Raw genomic sequence first — 21,175 nt, forward strand, 5'->3', positions numbered from 1 at the left:
AAAAAATTTGAGCAGGAAACACTTTGCTTTAAATGCTCATTACTCTGGGCTCAGGGCTGGGCGATATGGCCTTAAAATAAAATCTCAGATTTTTTTCACACCGAACCCGATTTATGATTTTATTCGATTTATTTTCTTTCTTTAAAACAAAGTAAAAAAGAAGAAGGAATTACTATTATGTTGGGTTTTTTTTAACCAATACAAGTAAAAGCAAAGATGAAATTCCCAATAGGGATTAATAAAGTGGAAACCTAACTTTAACCAAACTTCACTTTCAGACAGGCATATCGCAACACTGCCAAATAATTGATCAACATCCTTTGTATAATCCACGGTGTTGATTTTAGCTTAATGATAACATTAGCTGAAATACCACCGAACACATAGTAGTCCAATCAAACACATGGTATTCAATCATTTAAGAAAACTCTTCTTCTACTGAATCATTAAAACAAAAATGACACAAAGTGTTTAGAAACTATAGACCTGAGTTAAATTCTCATCACTGAGCAACCCCCACAGAGAAGAGTTATATCGTTTTTTAACTGTACATTGACGTAGATTGCATTACAATGAGCGGTGCGCGCTCCATAGAGGTGCATGCTTTTCTCAGTACAACACCAGCTCCTTCTTGTCATATGGGATACGATAGGAAAATGATGCTGCTAATGTTTGCTGTGTTCAAAATGCCATACTATACTATTTGGAGAAAATCTCCAGTGTGCATCGGACCAGTCTACCTCGCCTACTGTATCCCACAATGCAAATTGCTGGAAGTTCACAGCGGCAGTTGAAATGAACAGCGGCAGTTGGACTGCAGAAGGGAGCGCTATAGCGGCGGTTATTGTTTACCTACGCTGGTTTGCTTGTTGTCGGACGTTGCATACACGAACCACTCCCAGATAGTTCCTTTTTAGGGAACGAACTCGTCCCTTTCATCAGCACATGCTGTAAGTAAACTCTTGGGGGGATGGGCGTTACTATGAACTACGGGAGCACAGAGGCTCTGCGAAGCTGTCGAGGTTCCCTGCCATGTGCACCCAAGTTAAGTGAAAATGGATTTTTTATTTTTTAAAATCTTCTTAAACCATAAATTTGATTAATCGATAATATTGATTTATCACCCAGCTCTAACTCCTAGGCACTTTAAAACATTGTTAGGGGTCACTTAGAAAACCCACTTACTTCAAACCCCTCACAGTACAAGGAAATGTCATGCTTACTCCAATCTGCACAATCCCCCTCCCAGATTGTAGCTAACATTAGCATGTGGAGTTTCCAGCTCGTCTGGATCTGGACCGTCTGGGCCATTAGTGAGTGCACTTGAAAGTACAGCAGTCTCCCACTTTCCACTGTTTACCATTTCAGAGTTAAAAAGACGCTTCGGGTCTCAGTTACACAAGAGTGAAATGCGAGCCTTTATGCTGCAGACGTAGACGGCTGTATTGATTAAAGCTGGAGCGTATTTGTTTCGTCAGATGCACCAGAGACTGACGACTGAAAAGGTGGCTGAAATGCATTCAGTGTAGACGGACGGAGGCTGGGGCAACAATTAGTCAGAGCTGTGAGGAGGGGGTGAGATCGTCACAGGTTGTGGGGTGACCCTGTCTGGGCTGCTCGTAGATTAAATGCAACTGTCCACCATTTTTGAAGCTTATAACAAATTCATAAATTTGGCGATAATGAGTGAAACCTGACATTTCTACAATTTGTAACACCTCCTGTTGTTTGTGTGTGTTGTGTTTATGAAAGAGAGAGAGAGAGAGAGAGAGAGCGGTAGAGAGAGGGAGGGAGAGAGAGAGGCCCACAACAGCATAGGCTAACCTGACATGAACCTGTTCTCCCTTCAGGCTGCCGTTCTCCACTCATCTGCTGCTGCTAATTAATACCACTGGGGAGGAGGAGGGGAGAAGACAGAGGGATGGGAGTTTTTTTCTCTGCTCTTTCTCCTCAGCTCTCACTGCTCAACACTAGCTTTTTTTTTCTCCAACAAAAAAACACCTTCTCTCTCTGTCTCCAGCATACTGTAACAACCTGCTCCACCTCTGCCTCGCTCCGCTTCTGCTGGAGAAAAGCTCCGGCAGTTTTCAGATGCTCTACTTTGGCGGGTCACTGGCTGTTTGCGGCCGTCCATCAAGGAAACGCGTGACAGTCAGGTGATGAGAATGGCAAGGAGGAGCGCCACAAAGCTCGCCACACAAAGGCAACCATCTGTTCCAAAAACTTTCCAGAGGGAGGAGACGCTGGATCATTAACACCAGGTCCGACCATCACCTCAGCAGCCAGCCTGAATAAACCCTAACTTAGCCAAACTTTACCTACTGCTTGTTTATTTATAAGCTACATTTTAAGACCCGAAGATGTTATATTTATTCATTATTTATTATATATTGTTTTTTAATTATACAATTAGGAAAACTTAAAATCAGCTGGACATGATGACACATAAAGAGATCGCAGAGGAGCAATGGCTCACAGGACCATAGATTCATAGCTATTCATTGTGCGAAAGATATGGCTTCCTACTATTTAAGATAATTCATCTCTAACATTGGTGTAAACTAAAGCTAAATAGGACATTCCCAGAAATAAAATCTTCATGTAAACGCTAAGGGATGGCACCGGCATTATCAGCTCCAATGTTCTAGGGTTGGCCAAATTATTAAATTATAATAGCGATATTTTTCATACATTATACAGAATTCTGCATTGACTTAATGACTTACATCAGTTGATGAAGGTTTAAGGAATTACAGACTCTATGATGAAAATGTTGTATTTATTTAAAAATGATTGTATTTCTTCCGCTCAAAAAATAGTCCCTACGTATCTACGGTTGGAACTAAAGTCCATAAGCCCATTTTAAAATCTTAGCTGTAGTAACCGTAGCTGTAATAATCCACATAAAGCTGAACATTTTCCACTGATAAGTGGAAAGAGAACGTGACCACAGTACCTGGAGTTTTCTGCTTAAAAGTCTTTAAATCAACCAGTCTTAAAACATCACCAATGCCCATACTGTGTTCCGTTTAGTGTTCAGTGCTCTTGTCCTCCCCAGTTTTGCCAACCACTCTGTCATCAAGTTTTTTGCGTCTTTAAGTCTTTTTGCTTTTAAGTCTTTCCTTCTTCACCACAATAAACAGGCTTACGTTAAATTGACTGGATCTTTCTGCGGAGTGGTATGATGAGAGTTAGTCCTCTGAGTTGGTCTCCTTAACAGCGGTCTGTTCTTCAAAGCAGCAGTCTGTTATACAACAATAGTAGACCTTAAAATGCCGTAACTGACCAATCAGAATGAGGTTCTGAATGAGTTCAACACAGCTGTGTAATAATATCATTTTGGAGCACACTGTTGTCTTTTCTAGCTCTCACTGGTCTCTTTCTGTGAAATTAACATGAAAGCAACCTGATGCTCCTTCTTAAAATGTTACTTTTATTATTTTCTTAAGCTTCCGATTTTCTCCAAAACACTGTCAGTATTACACCCACCCAGGCTGATTTCAAGTTTTAAGTCAAAATATGATCACATTTGATTTGTCGAAATCAACAACCCACCCTATCACACACAATTGAAACGTCACCTGTTCACTTTACTTTGATGTTATTTACTTTGCACTCAAAGCAGGGTTGGACTGGGAACAAAATTCGGGGTGTGATCCAGCAGTGAGCAGTTTATAATCATGCAGCGCAGTGAGGACACCGATCTGTGTGTGGTTCTCACGCTCTGCCCTTGACTCAATAGGGTTGCGATCGCTTCCGTATTTCTATGAACAACCTTTATAAAAAATAAAATACATCTCCACAAGCTGTGATTGAGATGAGCAGGAGGTGATCCATGTGTAGTTTAGACGTTAGGAGAGGAGCAGATATGACACAGATCTGTGTGTGTTTTGATGCTCTGTACCTGAATCAATAACGTCGCGATCTGTCCATATTTCCGTGCACAGTTACAGTACAAACTTCGTCTCCACAGGCTGTCATATGCTGTCTAGTTCATATATTTCACTGATAAACACAGAGCTGTCAAGGGGTCAGGTCCGCAGTTCCAGCGGAGTTGAGCGACTTTTGAAGAGACCGGAGAACAGACCGTTCCCGTGTGCCGTTCCAATTAGCGCTCCAATGCAATCCTGTCCCTTTCAGAGTGTCTTTTTGTAGTTGGGGGCCGCGGCCGGCAAGTCAAATTTTTTTCTCCCACAATTTTCCCCCCACACATTTCTGGTGGACTGATGGCCCACTAGGTGGCATTTGCCAGAGTTTCCAGATTGCCAGTCCAAGCCTGAAGTATGATCATTTCTACTAAAGTCTTTTCATTGTGACTAATTAATTTCTAAAGTGGGCTGTAGTGAGCCACACACACACACACACACACACACACTCTTAGCCACCCACATAACCCTCCCTAAAAGGTCAATGTCACATAAGACAGCTTATTTTTTCTTGTCAAAGACAGGAAACTGAACATAAATAACAGGAAAACAAACCTACTGCAAGTGCACCGCTCAGATATCTGCAAGGACGTACGTGTGGGAAACTGTGTGTGTGTGCGCATGTGTGTCTTTGTGTATATAAGTGTGTGGTAAGAAGGGAGACTATGCTTGTGCACACATTGTACATGTGGCTTTATACGTACAAATGCCCTGTTTCTTTCATGTTGCAGAAACAGTAACCTCTCCTCCCTGAATGGGAAAACTCATCATCAATAAATGTTGTGATCAACGGCGTTGTGAAGTTAGATAATGAGATTCACTGCCTTGTCCTCCTTCCACCCACTCTTCACCCTGCCTGATTAATGAGCTTATTGGTCCGGGCTGTGGCCGTGCCATTCCTGCCCAGTAGCTGATGGATGACACAGTCGCAGGCCGACGTGTGTGAGTGTGTCTGTTTGTGTGTGTTTAAAATGTAGGAAGGACACTGTAGAAGACTAGTGTTAAAGCTCCACAACTTTAGAATGAGAAAATTACATACACAACATAAACACTTGCTGTTTCCGCTGCAGGAAAATGTCAATGTCAACCAGTGTTTTCTCTCTCTCTACGTATGCAGCCGTCAAGAGAAATGAATGGAAAAACAAGCAATATTAGTTTATTTTTTTCTACACTACATACTAACAAAAGGTTGAAGATATGCATGAATACACACAATGTATTATTTTGACTGCAGACTAGAGTGCACCTGCATCCATTCATTTTACAATCTACCGTATGGGGACAGTTCCCATAATGCCTCCTGATTCTATGGGTAGTTTTAGAGACTGAAGATTAAGCACAATGTGGTAGAAAAATGAGGTCAAACAATTGTTTTTACTCCGTTATTACAAGGTATGAAGCTTTGCACATGCATGTACAGTATGTGCACTGTTTATGTGTGTATGTGGTGGCAGGGTCTGCTGCTGCTTAATGATGTTGCAGCATCCTCCACTTAAAGAGGTTAGTTATATAAGGCGGTCTTGATAAGCATGGTTGACTTTTTGACAAAATGCAATGCGATATAATGTGATGTGTGACAAAAAGTCAGGTTTTGGAAACATGCTTTCGGGTGGAGAGGGAAGACGGGGAAAATGAGTGTACGTGTGTGTGTGCGGGGGTGTGTGTGTTTATGTATGTGTGAATCAGACAGAGAAAGTGATCAAAGCAAGATTGATGAGTTTAGAGGTTGAAAGAAAAAGTCAAAAAGGCTAAAAGTGACTGTGTGATGATGAAGTGGGATGCAGGTTAAAGGAGCCAAGAGGATATTCTGGCCATAGGCAAGTGAGTGTGTGTGTATGTGTATGTGTGTGTGTTGGGGAGGGGATATGCCAAGGAAACAGGTCACACGGAGAAGACTGAAGTTACATAAGCAGGCAGGGTTGGAAGATTTGGGTCATGGCAGCTGAGTTAAATACAAAGGGGCAACATGGGATGGCATTTCCTCTAAAAGGTATTAAACAGCATAACGTTTGACAAGAGAGGCAACAACACAAGTCCCACTTGAACAGAACAACACTGATTGCAATGACATTTTTTTTAATGGTTGGTTTGGGGAGCTGGAAACGAGTACAGTGTAACCGTCATACAGTGCCAAAGTAGAGGGAAGTATACCAGGTGCCTAGGTGTTCATTATCTGCATAGACAATGAGAGCATTTTGATACATATGTTGCTAAATCCTGGTTGTAGCATTCAATGTGATGTTCGTAGTGTGGTTGTTTGCTCAAGTTGTATAGAACCTCACACACACACACAGTCCTGATCAAGCAGACTCGCTGATAAACCAGACTGGACTTTGAAGTGTTCGTCTCTTCATAAATAATAGCGAAAGATGTTTTTTTTTACTTTGATGTTCCTAATTAAGTCACAGATATATGATGTTGTACAGAAATAGGTCAAATATGAAGCAAAGTTTTCCATATCTAAACTGCTAACTACTACTGGTTCGTATCCTTCCAGATCTTTCTTAAAGCAATACTCGTGTATGCGATTATCATTGGTCACTCTAAATGTTCCTGCTCTTCATACTGTCTGGTTAGAGATCCCTATTCAGAGAAATTTTGATTTAATAGTCCTTGTTCTGTGTAACAATGTGTTCCTAAATTCAGCTAGAGCGAATATGAGTCTTCAGCAGAGTGTTAGACAAATCAAGTGGGTCTTTTTTAACCAACACAGATGTGCTGTTGATACCTCAGACTGCTAAAGCTTTGTGGAAGCGATCTCTTTGCAGCCACTATGAAGTGAAAGAAGGATTATAGAGACCAAAAATAATATCAAAATTCATATGGGTATAAAAGTATTGTGTTAAAGACCAGCTCCAGTAATGTTTTAAGACATATAAAATGCTCTGCTTTGCTTTGCAAAATATGTTTAATTACCTTTTTAAAATCCTCCCAAGGCCTCGCCTCCTTCTCCCTCATTATAAATCCCAAATCTGCACAGGCCCCGCCCACTATGCACATTTCCAACCGCCCCCCTCCGTCGCGGAAACAAAACACGTCTCTACCACCGTTTAGTGGCTTGAAATGAAGTAAGTAGTAGTAGTAACATTAACGTTAGTAGTCAGTCATAGAGTTTGTCAGTAGAGTTTGCAAAAATTACGACGACGGTTACAGCTGGCTCGTGCATCGCCAAAGTGGTTGCCATAGGTTGCACATAATGACATGCATAGCGTCACCCCGTCCATTAGCGGGATTGGCTCCTTAGGTTTGTGACGTCTCAAACCTGCCAATCTGAAAACGTGTTGTTCAGCCTGTCCTTGATAAACTGCAGTTTAAAAGCAGACAGGCCCAGCCATGGGTATGACTGCTTATGTTGTCCCTGATATGTCTTGTAGCACATGAAAAACACCACATGGAGATGTTTACAAGGTTAAACACCTGATTTTTTCTGGAGGGGGTCTTTAAGATAAGAGCTGAAGAAATGCTAACCTGTCTGTTCAAGCGTATTATTAATTACAGACAGGCAGTTGTTTCTTATTTCCATTGCTGTTACATGCTGTAAGTAAATATGTTAAGTATGCTCAGCTCCTGTAATACAAACTCATCTGATTCACATGAAAATCCTTCCAACAGTTCACAGTTTACCCTTTCCTTCCTTTGAAAGCTTTTATTGTGACATATCTGCAGGGTGTGCTGAATGGCAGTAACATTAGCTTAGCATCATAAGTATCACTCAGGGAAATAAGTTAAATCAAGGGCATGTTAACCAAATTTTCAAAAAAATGTGCAACAGAAAATAAAAGTTGGGCCACCAGTTCTTAAAATAAAATAAATTCCTTAATGTGGTAAGATGTTACAAACTGCTCAGAGTCTCTACTTTGCAAGGTAAGAAAGGAACCCTTCATGTCTGTGTCTGTGCAAATCCTGCTGAAACCACTGCTCAACTGTGTATCTGCAGGGAGACGGAGGTCAAAGGGCAAGAGGTTGGCTAGCCAGGGTATTAGCCTATGGAGGGCCTATGGAGTTTAACGTGCACTCACAAATGCACACCCACACAGCAGCACTCAGGAGAGTCTCTCCCATGCCCTTCAGGATGAATGCAATGTAGCGTCGGAGAGGTAGTCCTTGTGCGCACACAGACAGAACAAAAGACGGAGAAACAGAGAGAAGGAAAGAAAAGGAAGGAAGATATAGCAAGAGCAGATATTTGCAGAGAGATTTTATTAACTTTCAGCTGAACCCATACAGTGCATAAAGAGAGGGTAAAATGTGGGAAAGTTTTAAGGTAAGGCTGAGGAGAAGGAGGCGGGAGGAGGGAGGGTACAAGAGGCACAAAGAAAGGAAGAGCTGGAGTCGGCTGGGGGTGGGTGGGTGGGGGAGTGCGCGTTCATACGGACAGGTGTCTTAGATGTGAGAGTCTCCTGGGTTCTGAGCATCATTGAGATGCCTTATTATATCCTGATGGTGACGGAGTGACAGACGCTCCGTGAGAACGCGGGGCTGAATACAAGTCACTGCTTCAAACCGCGTCTAATACATATTCATTTCATTTGATGGACCCTTCCCCCGCCCTCTTCACTCCCGCACTGAAGTGCCTCACACAAGTCATATATAAGATGTGAGGTGTGTGTGTGACTGTGACAGTGTGTGTTTATACAACAGTGTTTGTGCCTAAATGTATGTGTGTGTGTGTGTAGTTCCCTTAGTTTTGTTTGTGCATGCACCTGCACATAAGTGTGTATTCAGGCAGGTGTGTGCCTGTGAGCAGACATTCACACACCTGTTCATTCGTGTGGATATGTGTGTCTATATGCATGCGCGTTTTACAGTGATGTGTGTTTGTGTGATGGAAAGAGAAGCAGTGAGAGGGCAACAGTGAGTGAGTATTTGTGTGTGGGGGTATGTGTGCGTGACACTGGCACAAAGACATCTCAGACAAGGTAGAAGCAGGGTTGCTGCTGTCTCTGGGGATCACGTAAGAAACTCCAAAACAACGAGAGTATTCTCAAATTCAGAGTATCATTCCAACTAGGAGGCCCTGCTACAGCAAAATGTGCCCGAAATCTGCTCAGTCATTGCAGCCCCTTGTTGAAGATCACGTGTCTTGTGTTGGGGTTTCATGGCCTCATTGTATTTCTGTTTATGTTATTGTGTCAGCCATGACGAAGCGTTTCCACTGTGTCCTCACAGCAGGGGGGTACCTGTGCAATGGCACATTGTGTGGTTACAAGGGTGACCACAGCCAACCCATGACTGTAACCCTCTCACACAAGCTGTATCCAGTGTGAATCATCATGTCTGTTCCGGTAACAGAAAAAACTCTTTAAGGACTTTTGGAGCTTCTATCGGCATCCCCTTGGTTTGGAGTTAAGTTTCACTCCTGTGTTTACATTCGTACTTTCATATATGGTCCCAGCATTATGTTAAGTTACAGCTAGTGCAAAGTGAACATTTCCAGCTTCACACTGAGCTAACCTCAAACTAACAGGCAGAAGGCTTTTATTTTGAAGCAGCTGTAGGAATAGTAATGTTTCAAGTTAACCGAGCCTCCTCAGCAGAGCTATTTTCTCTGAACAGTAAAAGTGAGAGTTGACGTGACAGGCTTTTACTTTGTTTTCTGCAAACAAGCTCTCCTTCAGTAAGTCATCTTGGTAAACAACGTTTACCTTCCAGTGCTATGTAAAGGAAAAATACTCTCTTCAGGCCAGTTGCTCAAGGTTCAGATCAGCAAAACTAGTCCTAAGGATGTAGAAAAATTACATGACTATGCATGCTCAACCAAAGAGTGTTCAAATAGCAGGTACCAGGTTGAAAACCACCGTCCTGTACTGCTAAGCATCAGACAAACTGAGCTAGCTAGCATCCTCCCTGTGTCACATCAGTAGGATTTCTCATCATACCCTAACTTAAGAAGACAAATACTCTCAGCTGATATGTTGATATCACAGGAACCAAACTGGGTGGCAGAGCAGCAAGAGGTCGAGGCAGCACACTTCCTCTTCCTCGTTGTGTCGGCTGAGCTCTGTGGCAAAGTGACAGCGGCTTTTCAGGAGAGGAAGTGAGTGAGCTGGGAAGGAGGACGAGCAGGAAGGAGTGCACTGACTGTACTCGGCATCCTAAAAATGACAGCCTCTATTTCTGCTCTCGTTGTTACTTTACCTCTTCATTAAACAGAATTGAGCTCTGTTGAGCTGCACAGGAGTAGGCTCAGTTCAGACTACTGACACTGCACCGGTTAGCTGGTAGGTAAAGACAAAATCTACACTAAGCTGTCTGAACCACAATAATAAAATAGTGATGCGGTAAACATTTCATTTCAGTTTCGAAGTGGCTTTTTGTCTTGGTATAACAATTTAGGACAGTCTCAAAAATACTGTCATGTTTGCTGTTAGCTCATCTGGATGTGCGTGGGTGGAAGTCCCTTCACATGACAAGGAATCTTACGTTTCTGTACTTCACTCCGGCAGGTAAGTACTGAACATATAGCATTTAACATCAGTGAAGGCATTAACAGGGCTGTGGACTCTAGCTCGGACACAGAACAGCAAGCTAGCAATGTCCACGCGATGAGCAGTGAGCACCAATCAACCGTTTTCCCGACTAACTCTCGTGGCATCTCGCTGTGTCTCGTTAACTTGACACTCTCGTTGGCCACTCTCGGGGCCTTTTAGGGATTTTTTCATTCAAAGTTTAGACAAATAATCGTCTATACTCTCTCTGTGGGGTTTATGGAACTTTGCTCCAGCTTTTCGGTGAGTTAAATGCTAGTGTTATTGTACTGATAGATTTTTAGCACTAAGTAGCAGATATACTGTGCTCGCCATACCTGGCTTGTTAGCCTGTTCAGTGTTTATCAAGCGTTTATTTAATTCGGTCAGTAAATAGGAGTCAGAAGTTGTTGGTTTTCCCTGGGGAGATTACAGTGGACCGTAGTGATGAGAAGACTGGTTATTTTAAGTCATTTTCGCAGTCAAGAAACAAATGGATGATGTCACGGTGACTATGTCCGTTACTTCTACAGTCTATGCCTTTGAGTGACAGACAATTGAGTTGTTAGGCAACCCAAAGAGGACAAAGAAGAAGACATGTAGTCATTTTTATGGTTCCCTCGTTTCAGTGTTGACAGCAGATGCTAAAAAAAGACCAAAAGGTGCCACTCAGGAGCTATTTTGTGTTCAAGTGTACACTCACGATTATGCCATTTAAGTGTAGATGTACAGCAGTTGTTGAGAAGTAGTTACAAATCATAGGTGTGTTTCATGTAGAAGTGTACACCCAGTAATTATTGTAGCTACTGTGCTCAGAGCACAAAGAGGCTAAAAAGAAATAGTTTAAAGAGATTGATTTTGCCTTTATGCCAGTAGTTGGTACTTTACTAAAGTCAGCTTTAACATAAAATAAATACTTCCAAAAGATTTTTTTTAAACACCTTAAAAGAAAATTGAATTGTTCACAAAATACTAAATATCCTCTGTTGATACCAGGCCAGCCAGAGCCCCTTTTTCTGACTGGCCTTTCTTAAAAGCAGCACAGAGGGTCAACTGGCACAAACTCACCTCATTCATACAAAGAGCTGATAGCAGGGCTTCTTACTTTGTTATGAAGTTACCTCTTTGTCTCTATAAAATACTCTGATACTATTTAAGGTCTGATAAAAGACAGGCCCATGTCTCTTAGCGGGATACAAACCTGAGGGCCGGCGAATAAGCTCATTCTCCGGTATAATTGTTGCATTCCGGAGTGCTAGGGAAACCAGCCCTAAGCCTATTATTAGCCATATGGAGAGTGCTACAGGCCTGGCTGGTTAGAGAGGGAGACGCGCTGCTGGATGGGTGCCAAATCCTGAAGGAGATAGCGAGCGAAATTCCTCGCTTTTAATTAAGAATTTAATACTGAGACTGCTATTAGTGATTAGTATGTAATTAAAAGCTCTAGCAGTGTTACACGTACAAGCATAATTAATAGCCGCATGTGTGTGTGCTGCGTGTCTATGCTTAAGTGGTGATCTGTGTGTATGGAGAAAGTCAAAAACTGACATTTTGCCTACAAACTCAGAAGTTTATCTTAAAAACATAAATATAGAGGAGGGAAAGTCCCCCTGTTTGTGCTGCCTCATTAAGAAATGTCACCTTTAACGCACATCCAAAAATAAGTGTTGCATGAAGTATGTCCACAGTTCAAGAACACAGAATAAATAAATACTTGAATGTTCATGTCTAAAATAGATATATAAATACATATCCTAAGTTATCTCATGTTTGAGAAGTAGAAGTATAACTTCCTTACATCATGGTTGATTAAAGACGCCAAAACACATTAGATGTACTGAGAGGCTCAGGTAATGCTGGAGTGTTTTCTTAATGAAATCGGGATATTCCTTTGTAAACATTCGTTTAACAAAAAATCTGATAAAAGCTATGACAGCAAAGTATCACGAGATTCTTGGTCACAATTTCTTTTGAATGACAAGGAACCTATTGTATTGTAAGTTGAAATTTCTACCACAATGTCAACAGGGAGACTTTGACCTTGGGACATTCACACACACACACACAAACATCTGGACACCAGACTGGTCTGACGTGACATGTAAGCCGGGAATCCTGCAACAAACATGTTACAGTTCTGTGTGTGTTACTTAGTGACGAGGAGATCAACACAGAGCCAGAGGTGAGACTCACTAAAACAAACCACTATTGCATTGTCCCAGTCACCACTATCAGACCCTCTGAGGAAAAATACACACACACACACACACACACACACACACACACACATACAAACAGACAGAAAGACAGAGATAAAAGCAAGCAGCTGTACACACACGCACATCCCCATCCACACATAAACACACATACTTGTACACAAATGGACTGAATACTGTAGATCAGGGTTATTCAACTGGCAGCCTGCGGGCCAGATCCGGCCCTTTTTACATTTTCTCTGGCCTGCATGAGCTGCCTACATCCAGCTGGTGTCTGTAATATGATAGATATTGCTAAGGTGATAAACGTCCAGTGTTTCCCATGCAGTCTTTACATAGATGGTCTACCCAGGTACATTAACAGCTGCCAAGTATTATTGATGACCCATTTTAGCATTTGATCAATTAAGTTTTTTTTTTTGAGAGAGAAGACGCCACCCGTGATCGATTTATAGCCAACACTCTCAGCTCACGCTGCCCCTCCTGCTCCTGTTCATTGCGACAGACACACACGCTCTGCTGCGAACACTCTTATTACGCGCACGTGGGGAGGGAGGGTTGTTGTTGGACCTCTCCTTTTTAATGCCTACTAATGCCGTTGTTTTCTAAGTGCAGCTGGTTGTAGCCTATCTGATGTCATTCGTTAACACTAACACGTTGGTCCCGCTCGTTTCAGTACGCCTAAAGTTGTGTTCTAAGGCGACTTCATGAAACGTACAGCTGATGGAGAAAGTCGTCAGAGCGGACACACACGGGGAGAAACAGATAGAGGCGGGGCATGTGTGTGTGAAGACAGGAGAGGTGTGTGTGTGTGTGTTTGGGGATCAGAGAACTGGAGAAAGGTGAGCAGATTAAAGTTTTGTCAGGAATTAACAAAAACATAGTTGATAATTAAGAAGGTTTAATACAGTGATATAACAAATAATCTACAGGAAACAAATGTATGCAGTCTTTAAAGTATTTTCAATATATCATTTTTACCTATGCTACACCTTTCAATATGAACTCAGATTAACCAACTCTTAGCAAACAAGCAGCTTCAAAATGTCTCTAAGTGGACCAAAGCTGACCAAGTCTGCTCTACCAAGTAATAAACCCAGATAATCAATGTTTATTTATAATTCAATGGAGAAGGAATATAGCAGCACTAGTTTATTTTATTATTATTAAAAGCTGTTTGAAGCCATTTATTGACAAAATATTCTGTGTGGCCCGCGAACCCCCTGTGATCATCCTATGTGGCCCACTTGCTGTTGTAGTTGAATAGCCCTGCTGTTGACGAACAGACACACTCTTCACTCTGTGTTTTCTGAAGATTTACGACAGCTTGTCTCTCAGCTGAATCACAACAGACACAGTACAGTGGGTGAAATTTAAGTTATGCTCATAGGACAAAGGAGCCTGAACATCTACAACCACAGAACGACTCCCAGCAGCCAATGACTCCACGTACGTAAGTACACTTGACAGACACTGTGCACAGGCCTCCTCTGTGCTCAGCAGCAGATCTCCCACAGAGCAGGCAGGCGGAGGATTGGAGCCAGAATAATGGCCTGGCGCTGATTCATATCAGGTGATTGTCTGTGACATGTGGTGCTAGCCAAAGGCCAAAGGCCATGGCGGTAGCGCTGCCCTTTACAACGTCGCATTAGGCCTTGCTAATTCGCAGGCAATTAGCCTGGTTGCATGGGAGCTAGCCTGAGGCGATTGGGGTCGCAAGAGAGCAGCTTAGTCATGAGCACAGACTGCGACACGCTATTTGGTGAGGGTACAGGTCTAGACTGTGTTTCTCAGGTGGTAAATAATGGGGAGGCCTGCACGAACAATAATAACATAATGGTGAGGTGAATAAACAACATCCCCATCATTAAATTCAGCCTGAGCGGAAAAGAATCAAGCAGCATAGAATACAGATTATATTGCTTTATAAATTACTTAAATGATGAATCCATTAGAACATTCAACTAAATTATCTTTATTTTAAAAACTTAATAGAATTAACTAAAAATCTTTAGTTAGAAAGTCCGATTACACTTGGAATAAAAAACACAACCTCACAGATGACTCAGTGTTATAAACTGAGGAATAATACACAAAGACAGATAACAGAAAGAGAAACCCCTGTGTGGCTTTGGTCCCCCGCTGCGCATCACTGAGTGGAAGGACATGTGGGTGTGAAAGGGCTGCAAGAGGGGCTTAAGAGGGCATGGGAAAGTAGAGCTGGTAGCCCAATTTTACAGAGATTCGGCCATAACGAAGCTCCGGCGTTACTCCACCTTTATACTATTACACTGAACCAAACAACTGCGCCCTCATGCTGTCCCTGTGTATGATTTTAAACGTTAACAAAAGCTGTGTCCCAATCCAGGGGCTGCAGCCTTCGAAGGCTCTATTTGAAGGCCGATTGCATCACAGAAGTGCGTCGAAGGCTGTCCCAATTCGAAGACTCCTTCAGATGCAGCCGACAAATGCGTCCTCCATTTCCCGGGCCTAACTTATCCTGAGATGCATTGCGCGCCAATTCAAACGAAATGGCGGACTCGTAAAGGGCAGAGGAATAGCCTACACTTTAAAATGTTAAAGTTTTTGGTTTCAACTCAATCGAATAGCTAGCATTACACATGTTTACGAAAACGAAAGGGCCCTTGAAAGAAATTATCTTTAATAGATTAACTTACTCGACGTTAGTTATGCTAGCTACCTGTTGCTAGGTGACAGGAGCGGCGTTTGGTGTCGCAAGGGTAGACCAGACTGTCTCAATTCAGTTTGGCTTTAACGGTCTACATAGGCTATGAATGGAGCATCCTCCATGCCGCCTCCTTCGAAGGCTGCAGCCCCTGGATTGGGACACAGCTACAGATGCTACCTCTGCTAGCGTCTTAATGTTGGAACGACTTCGTCCCACCATTCTGCCTCCATGCTTTTTACACAGGCCTTACAGAGGCGTCACAGTCCCGTCTTGAACAGGCTGTGTGCATGGGAGCGAAAGAGAGAGGGAAAGGTTGGTAAACATAACATAAGGGAGATAATATTGTTCCATAGATATAAAGTAACGCCCGAGTGCACAGCCTGATGCATCGCTGTTTGTATACCACTCCAGTTCACTGTATCTCCACTTCATTTAATGCCTTTGTTTTTAAAACAGAAATGCAGTGCATGCATGTTATGCAAGATTAATTTCCGAGCATCAACAAGCTCCATACACAAATAGCTTATGCATTCATGTGCTGTTTCATTTCATGATTTTTTTTTGTGTTACAGATTCTAACCCTCCTCCACAGCTCCGGAGGAAGGTTCTCATCATTACTTCTCGGATGAAAAGAGCTCCTTATATTCGTTTTCAGCACAGAAGACACAAAAATCTCACGACCTTGGAAAGCTTCATGATTATAACGGCTAACTGGATTGGCCGTTTAACACACTTGAAAAAAGTGCATGCATGTGCGTGTGTCTGTGTGCAGCTGCAGTAGGCCTGTGGTGTTCCACTAGTGAACATATTCATGTGATTTCTAAGGATGGAAGGTGATGTATGTGTGTGTGTTTGTGTGTGTGTGTGTGTGTGTGTGTACGTATGACTGTGTTGTCCTGGTTTCAACTCTGCCGTTCCTGCACTCTCACATTATCATACAGAGCAGACGGAGTGCGTGTGCTGGGTAGTAAAACTCTCCTCTGCTCTCTGACAGTCTCCTCTCTCTTCTCCCACTCCCCCCCTCAACTCCTCTCCTGCTGAGCTCCCTGTGCATAATCTGTAGACTGCACACGTACATTGCCTACCTGAGTGGGAGTCTCTCTGTGGATATACAAGTCTGCGGGTGAGCATGTGTGCATGCATGTGTGGCAGAGGGTGGAGGAGACGCGGACACGACGGACCATGTATGAGGCGTTTTTCTGAAAGCTTGAGTGTTCGCCTTGGGTCGCTACATTCAGAAAAAAACACACATTTTAAAGTGTGTACTTCTAATGTGTGTGATTGTGTGAGCCGGCAGAGTCTGCCGAATGTGGCAGCCAGACAATCTCTGTGTCTGCGTCCCACTGTGTACAGCTGACAGCAATCACCTGAACTGGAATGAACCGGACTTATGTAACTTTCCCTGTGACGGCCACGGCTGGTATAAAACAAGCCCACTGTGTAAGTCGGGTCATCCAGGAAGCAAAAGTTTAGAGCAATTTTTCATCTACACAGAAATGTGACATGTGCTTTACCTGGAAGTGCTGCAGAGTGCTTAATTTGTTACTCTGCATGCTTCTAAAAATGTCAAATCATGCACAGGTCAGTGGTTTTCTGCACAGATCTGTGTCACACTCTTACTCTTTGTCTTATTGTTAACAAGACATCCATAAAGGCTAGAAAAGAAGGGCCAGGTGTGTTTTTTTAAGAGCTATGCTTTGTGAAACATAGTCTGTCACATACTGATAAATAAGGACAATATTCTCATTGTTTGTACGGCCCTGGCCTAAGCGGGAAAAGAGCTCTCTGCACTGATATCATGGAGGAATGCCAGGACATGTGAAAATACAGCCACAATGCCATCGGTGCTAAACTTTAATGATGCTACTAGAATGCAGCCGCACACACAAATCAATGAATCTAGAGGTGTAATTATGGGATACTAAAACATCCTGGCACCCAAATACAAGCAGCAGGAGAAGGCAGGCATGAGCTGCAGCGGGAGAAAGCCTGAATGGTGTTAATAACCCCGATCCTCTCTCACCGCACAGAGAACGAACTGATTGGATCCTACATGCAGGTAAGAAGCTCTGCCAACACAACCTGGCTTGTATCATAACCTTTTTGTCTCCGTTTCTGGCATGCATCTCTGCTCGGGGAATGGTGTGTTGAAGATTATAGACGGGGAACAAACACAGGTTCGTGAAAGGGAAAGAAGAAGAGGAGTGAGTGACTAAGAGAGAGAAGGAGAGAGGAAGTGAGGGGAGGGGGTGTGGGGGGCTGGTGAAGTGCATGTGCTTGGGAGATGAAGATAGAAAGTGAAAGAGAGAGAAATAATGAGAGAAGAAGAAAAATGTTCCCGCTCTCAGAGAGATGAATTGGTTGATAGTTTGCAGACAGCCTTTTTCGATGTGTCAGTGGAAGGACTATATCCATCCCCTTCTTCGCTAATAAGGCAGAGAATCCCCAAGACACAACCGGAGGGATCTATTCATTTGTCTCCAATAACACAGCCACCTTTCTGCTCATATTAGCCAGGATTTGCATAGCTACATTTACATAAGGATTTAATAATGTCGTCGGAATGAAACCAAATGCATCTGTCAATCATTCCCGGTTCACTAAAAGGTTTCTGTGCTCTTTGAGGCAACCGCTGGATCAGGATTTTTGCATTTTGAGCCCATGCAGCAGAGTTGAGGTTTGATAGCATTTAATAAAATTTGAATTCTGTATAAAATCTGCTTATTGAGTCGGATGTTTTTATCTGGGTCTATCTTTCAACATTTTTAATACAAATAACTTAACCTGTTGTTGGGTGGGAAGGTAGAAGCACTGACCTGAAATTATGAGGAGCAAAATGAAAAACTGACAGACACGTTGTTGCTAACTTCGTTTGCACTCAATACAGTTCATGAACTTCTTAAGTTCCTACTGGTTATTTTGACTGATATGATACAAATGGAAAATTATAAACTCGCAAAGTTGGACGCAACTTGAAACCCATGGAAATCTTCCCAAACCTAGCAATCATTATTTTTTGTTTTTAAAAAGGGACCCGCCAGCATCCCAAGCAACAGCCATTAGTTCTACCTAAGTTGTTTTATTGGACAAAAGCCTTTGGGCTGATATGGAGTAACAGCAGTAGGACTTTCAAATAAATATGTCACCCTGCCTCAGGTGATCTGAATACCGTTAAATAAGTTTGCTTTGGTGGTATAACACAGGCACCAAAGCAACTGTCATAAATGTACCCATACAAAATAGCTGGTCTGCTGACACGTAGACAGCAAAATGAATAATTAAAAAAGCAAAAGAAATCAGTTGTTGCCTCTTACTGCTACTGCCTGTAGAACTGTTGTATAAAAGCAATATCACACTCAATGATGTGCTGTTGTACTGAAATCAGCACGTCTGTAATTATCAAACTAAATCACAGCCGTGCTGATATTGAGTGCACCAGCAGTAACTTCAGTCAACAAGACCAACTGTATATCCTAAGAACAAGGTCGGAGAAAAATCGTGAACAATGCTTTTAAAAAGTTATAGTTATAGTTAAAAGTTAAAATACTTTTTAAAATATCTGTGAATCACAATTTCCACCCAAAAAGATGACTGTTTGCAGAAGCTAAGGACTGAATATTTTTGCCTGCTGTGATCATGAAAAACCAAGCGATCAGAGGTAGGGTGGTTTCAGATCCATTCAGATCCACGTTGTCCCACAGTCAAATCAGTGGCAGTCTAATAAGACTCTAATATGTGTACTTGGTCTCTGCTCATTTTTGACCTAGTCTCAGAACCTGGTGGACTAACATGATTCCCCGTGTCTGTGTCTTTTGTTTAACTGCAAAAACAAACTTCCAGTTAGATTTCCAAATGTGATGAGAATGTTTTTCTCTGAATTAAGTGGGTTAGAGAGTCGTTGGTGTTTGTTGAAAGATTGACAGTCAACACCAGTTAAAAAAGGAGGAGCCTGCAACCTGAATATTTTCTACCTGATTGATTAAAAAAACAATTAGCTTTGAGTATTTAGCAAACACAAGCCTTTTACCTTCCGCACTAGTTGGAACCAGTTGTAGGATCTTAACTGTAAAAAGCAAGACTGCATATCAAATATATGTGTTGTCTGGTCTTACCTTCCAGCCGCTGCCCGCCTCTCTGTAGTAGGGGAAGTTGTCACAGATCCACTGGTAGATCTCACTGAGGGTCATCCGTTTGCGTGGCGAGCCGTTGATTGCGAATGTGATGAGGCTGGCGTAGCTGTAGGGCGGTTTACCGTCTCTGTGCTGTGCAGCTTCCTCCTGGTCAAGCGTTGTCCCCGGGTCCAGATGGGTGATTTTCTTGCCAGGCCCGTGCCCGTGATGGTGAACGTGGTGGTGGTGTCCGTGGTGGTGGCCGTGGTGGTGTCCAGCGTCCGCCTTCTGGATGGCTGCCCTCATGCTGAGCTGGGGGAGCCAGTCCATGGAGGTCAGGCTGCTCTCCAGCTCAGAGGTCATGGTTCTTGTACTTCAGGGGGGTCAAAGGGGAAGGGTGAGGGGCTCAGCAACGTGGCGTATGGAGGATCTCCTGTTGGCTCACTGAATCGGTGCTGTGCAGCAGTCTTGGCTCATGTCTGGAAGAGCAGGAGGTTTGTTTACTACGACTATTCATCTCCTTTAGCTGGAGCAGAAGCACACTTGGCAGAGACACACAGATGTTAACTCTCACATTATTTTCCAAATACAGTGTAGCTGTGTATAATGGAAAACTACAGATTCTGGCATGTTCATCATTTGGTCTTTAACACTGCACAAAAATATGGCATGCAAAGTGAACTATGGTTAATAAAACTTTTATCAAACAGCTGTATTCTAGTTTTTACACAGTTAAAAGCAAAGCAGTATGGGGACTAGGTATGAGTTAAGTGTCTTACTCTTCCCATTCCTTTCCATCTTTCTTTGGGCCAAAGCATCTGGGGAAGTCACCGAAGTGAAAGGTAGAATCCTTTCCTCCTGCATGTTCACAACTTCTTCATTTAGCCACTGCGATGGCCGCTGCTGCAAAGCACAAACACAGAACCACACAAGACGGTGAGCTCGCACTGCCAGACAGCCTTCATAAGATATTAATATCGCACAACCGCTCAACTGGCCTCGGCATCTGTCCAACCCGATTAAAACTCCTCTCTCTTTCTCTCTCTGTGTTCTGTCTATCTGGATTGCCTCTCACTCTCGTTCCCTCCAAAGTGGAAATGGCAATTGGATCTGCAGAGTGACTAAAAGCTGGGGAATTGTTTTCACAAGTGCCTGCCAAATGGGGGGAACAGCTCGGGAGGAATTCCAACCCTCTAGAGGAGCCGAAAGGCTCGTCCCCTTTCCCTCTCTGTATAAACCCCCCCTCTCCCCTCCCCACACCGTGCTCCCATTCTCTGATTCTCGACGTTCCTCACTCTCCTGTCAAGTCCATGCCCACCCCCCCACCCCCCGAGCGTCTTAGATCCTGCTCAGACGACAGACACAAACAATGAAAAAAACTCAAGAAGACTCAACATTTTAATTTGGGAGCTATTTTTAGAACGCGCTGAACTTAAAAATGTGTCCTGGGAAAGAAGAGGAGGAACTTTATTTTTCGCAGAGGGGGCTTTTGCAAATAGTTTTAGCGTTATTCAGGAAAAAAACAAAGACAATGATTCGGTACATGAGAGAGATCTTACTCATCAATTGTTCTGTACTTCAGTCAGTCACAGAGCGTTCGTAGATTTGTCACAACAGGACTGAGAATGTCATGTAACTGTTACTCATCGCTGGAGTGAAGATGTTGCATTCAGACAGCACTGATTCAACAAAGAAAACATGCCTTGTTTAGAGCTCCGTGCTTCTGATCCATAAATGTCCGAAATTCTGCCATATGCAGGTAAGCCTA

The 21,175-nt window shown here is 42.9% G+C and overlaps 1 protein-coding gene across 2 annotated transcripts in view; it reads right to left on the reverse strand.

The window, feature by feature from the left end:
- LOC138589670 (forkhead box protein J3-like) overlaps positions 1–21,175 on the reverse strand; it is a 57,061-nt gene that overhangs the window by 27,385 nt on the left and 8,501 nt on the right. For both annotated transcript variants that reach the window (XM_069660070.1, XM_069660069.1), the window contains exons 2-3: positions 20,187–20,310; positions 19,411–19,886 (exon numbers count right to left, since the gene is read on the reverse strand). In XM_069660070.1, the coding sequence (XP_069516171.1) occupies positions 19,411–19,770 (360 nt within the window). In that variant the 5' untranslated portion in view covers positions 19,771–19,886; positions 20,187–20,310. The remainder of the gene's footprint in view (positions 1–19,410; positions 19,887–20,186; positions 20,311–21,175) is intronic.

This window comes from Semicossyphus pulcher, unplaced genomic scaffold (assembly GCF_022749685.1).
Source record: "Semicossyphus pulcher isolate SPU_LCO1_2020_fin unplaced genomic scaffold, fSemPul1.0.p SCAF_13, whole genome shotgun sequence".
Lineage (NCBI taxonomy): Eukaryota > Metazoa > Chordata > Actinopteri > Labriformes > Labridae > Semicossyphus > Semicossyphus pulcher.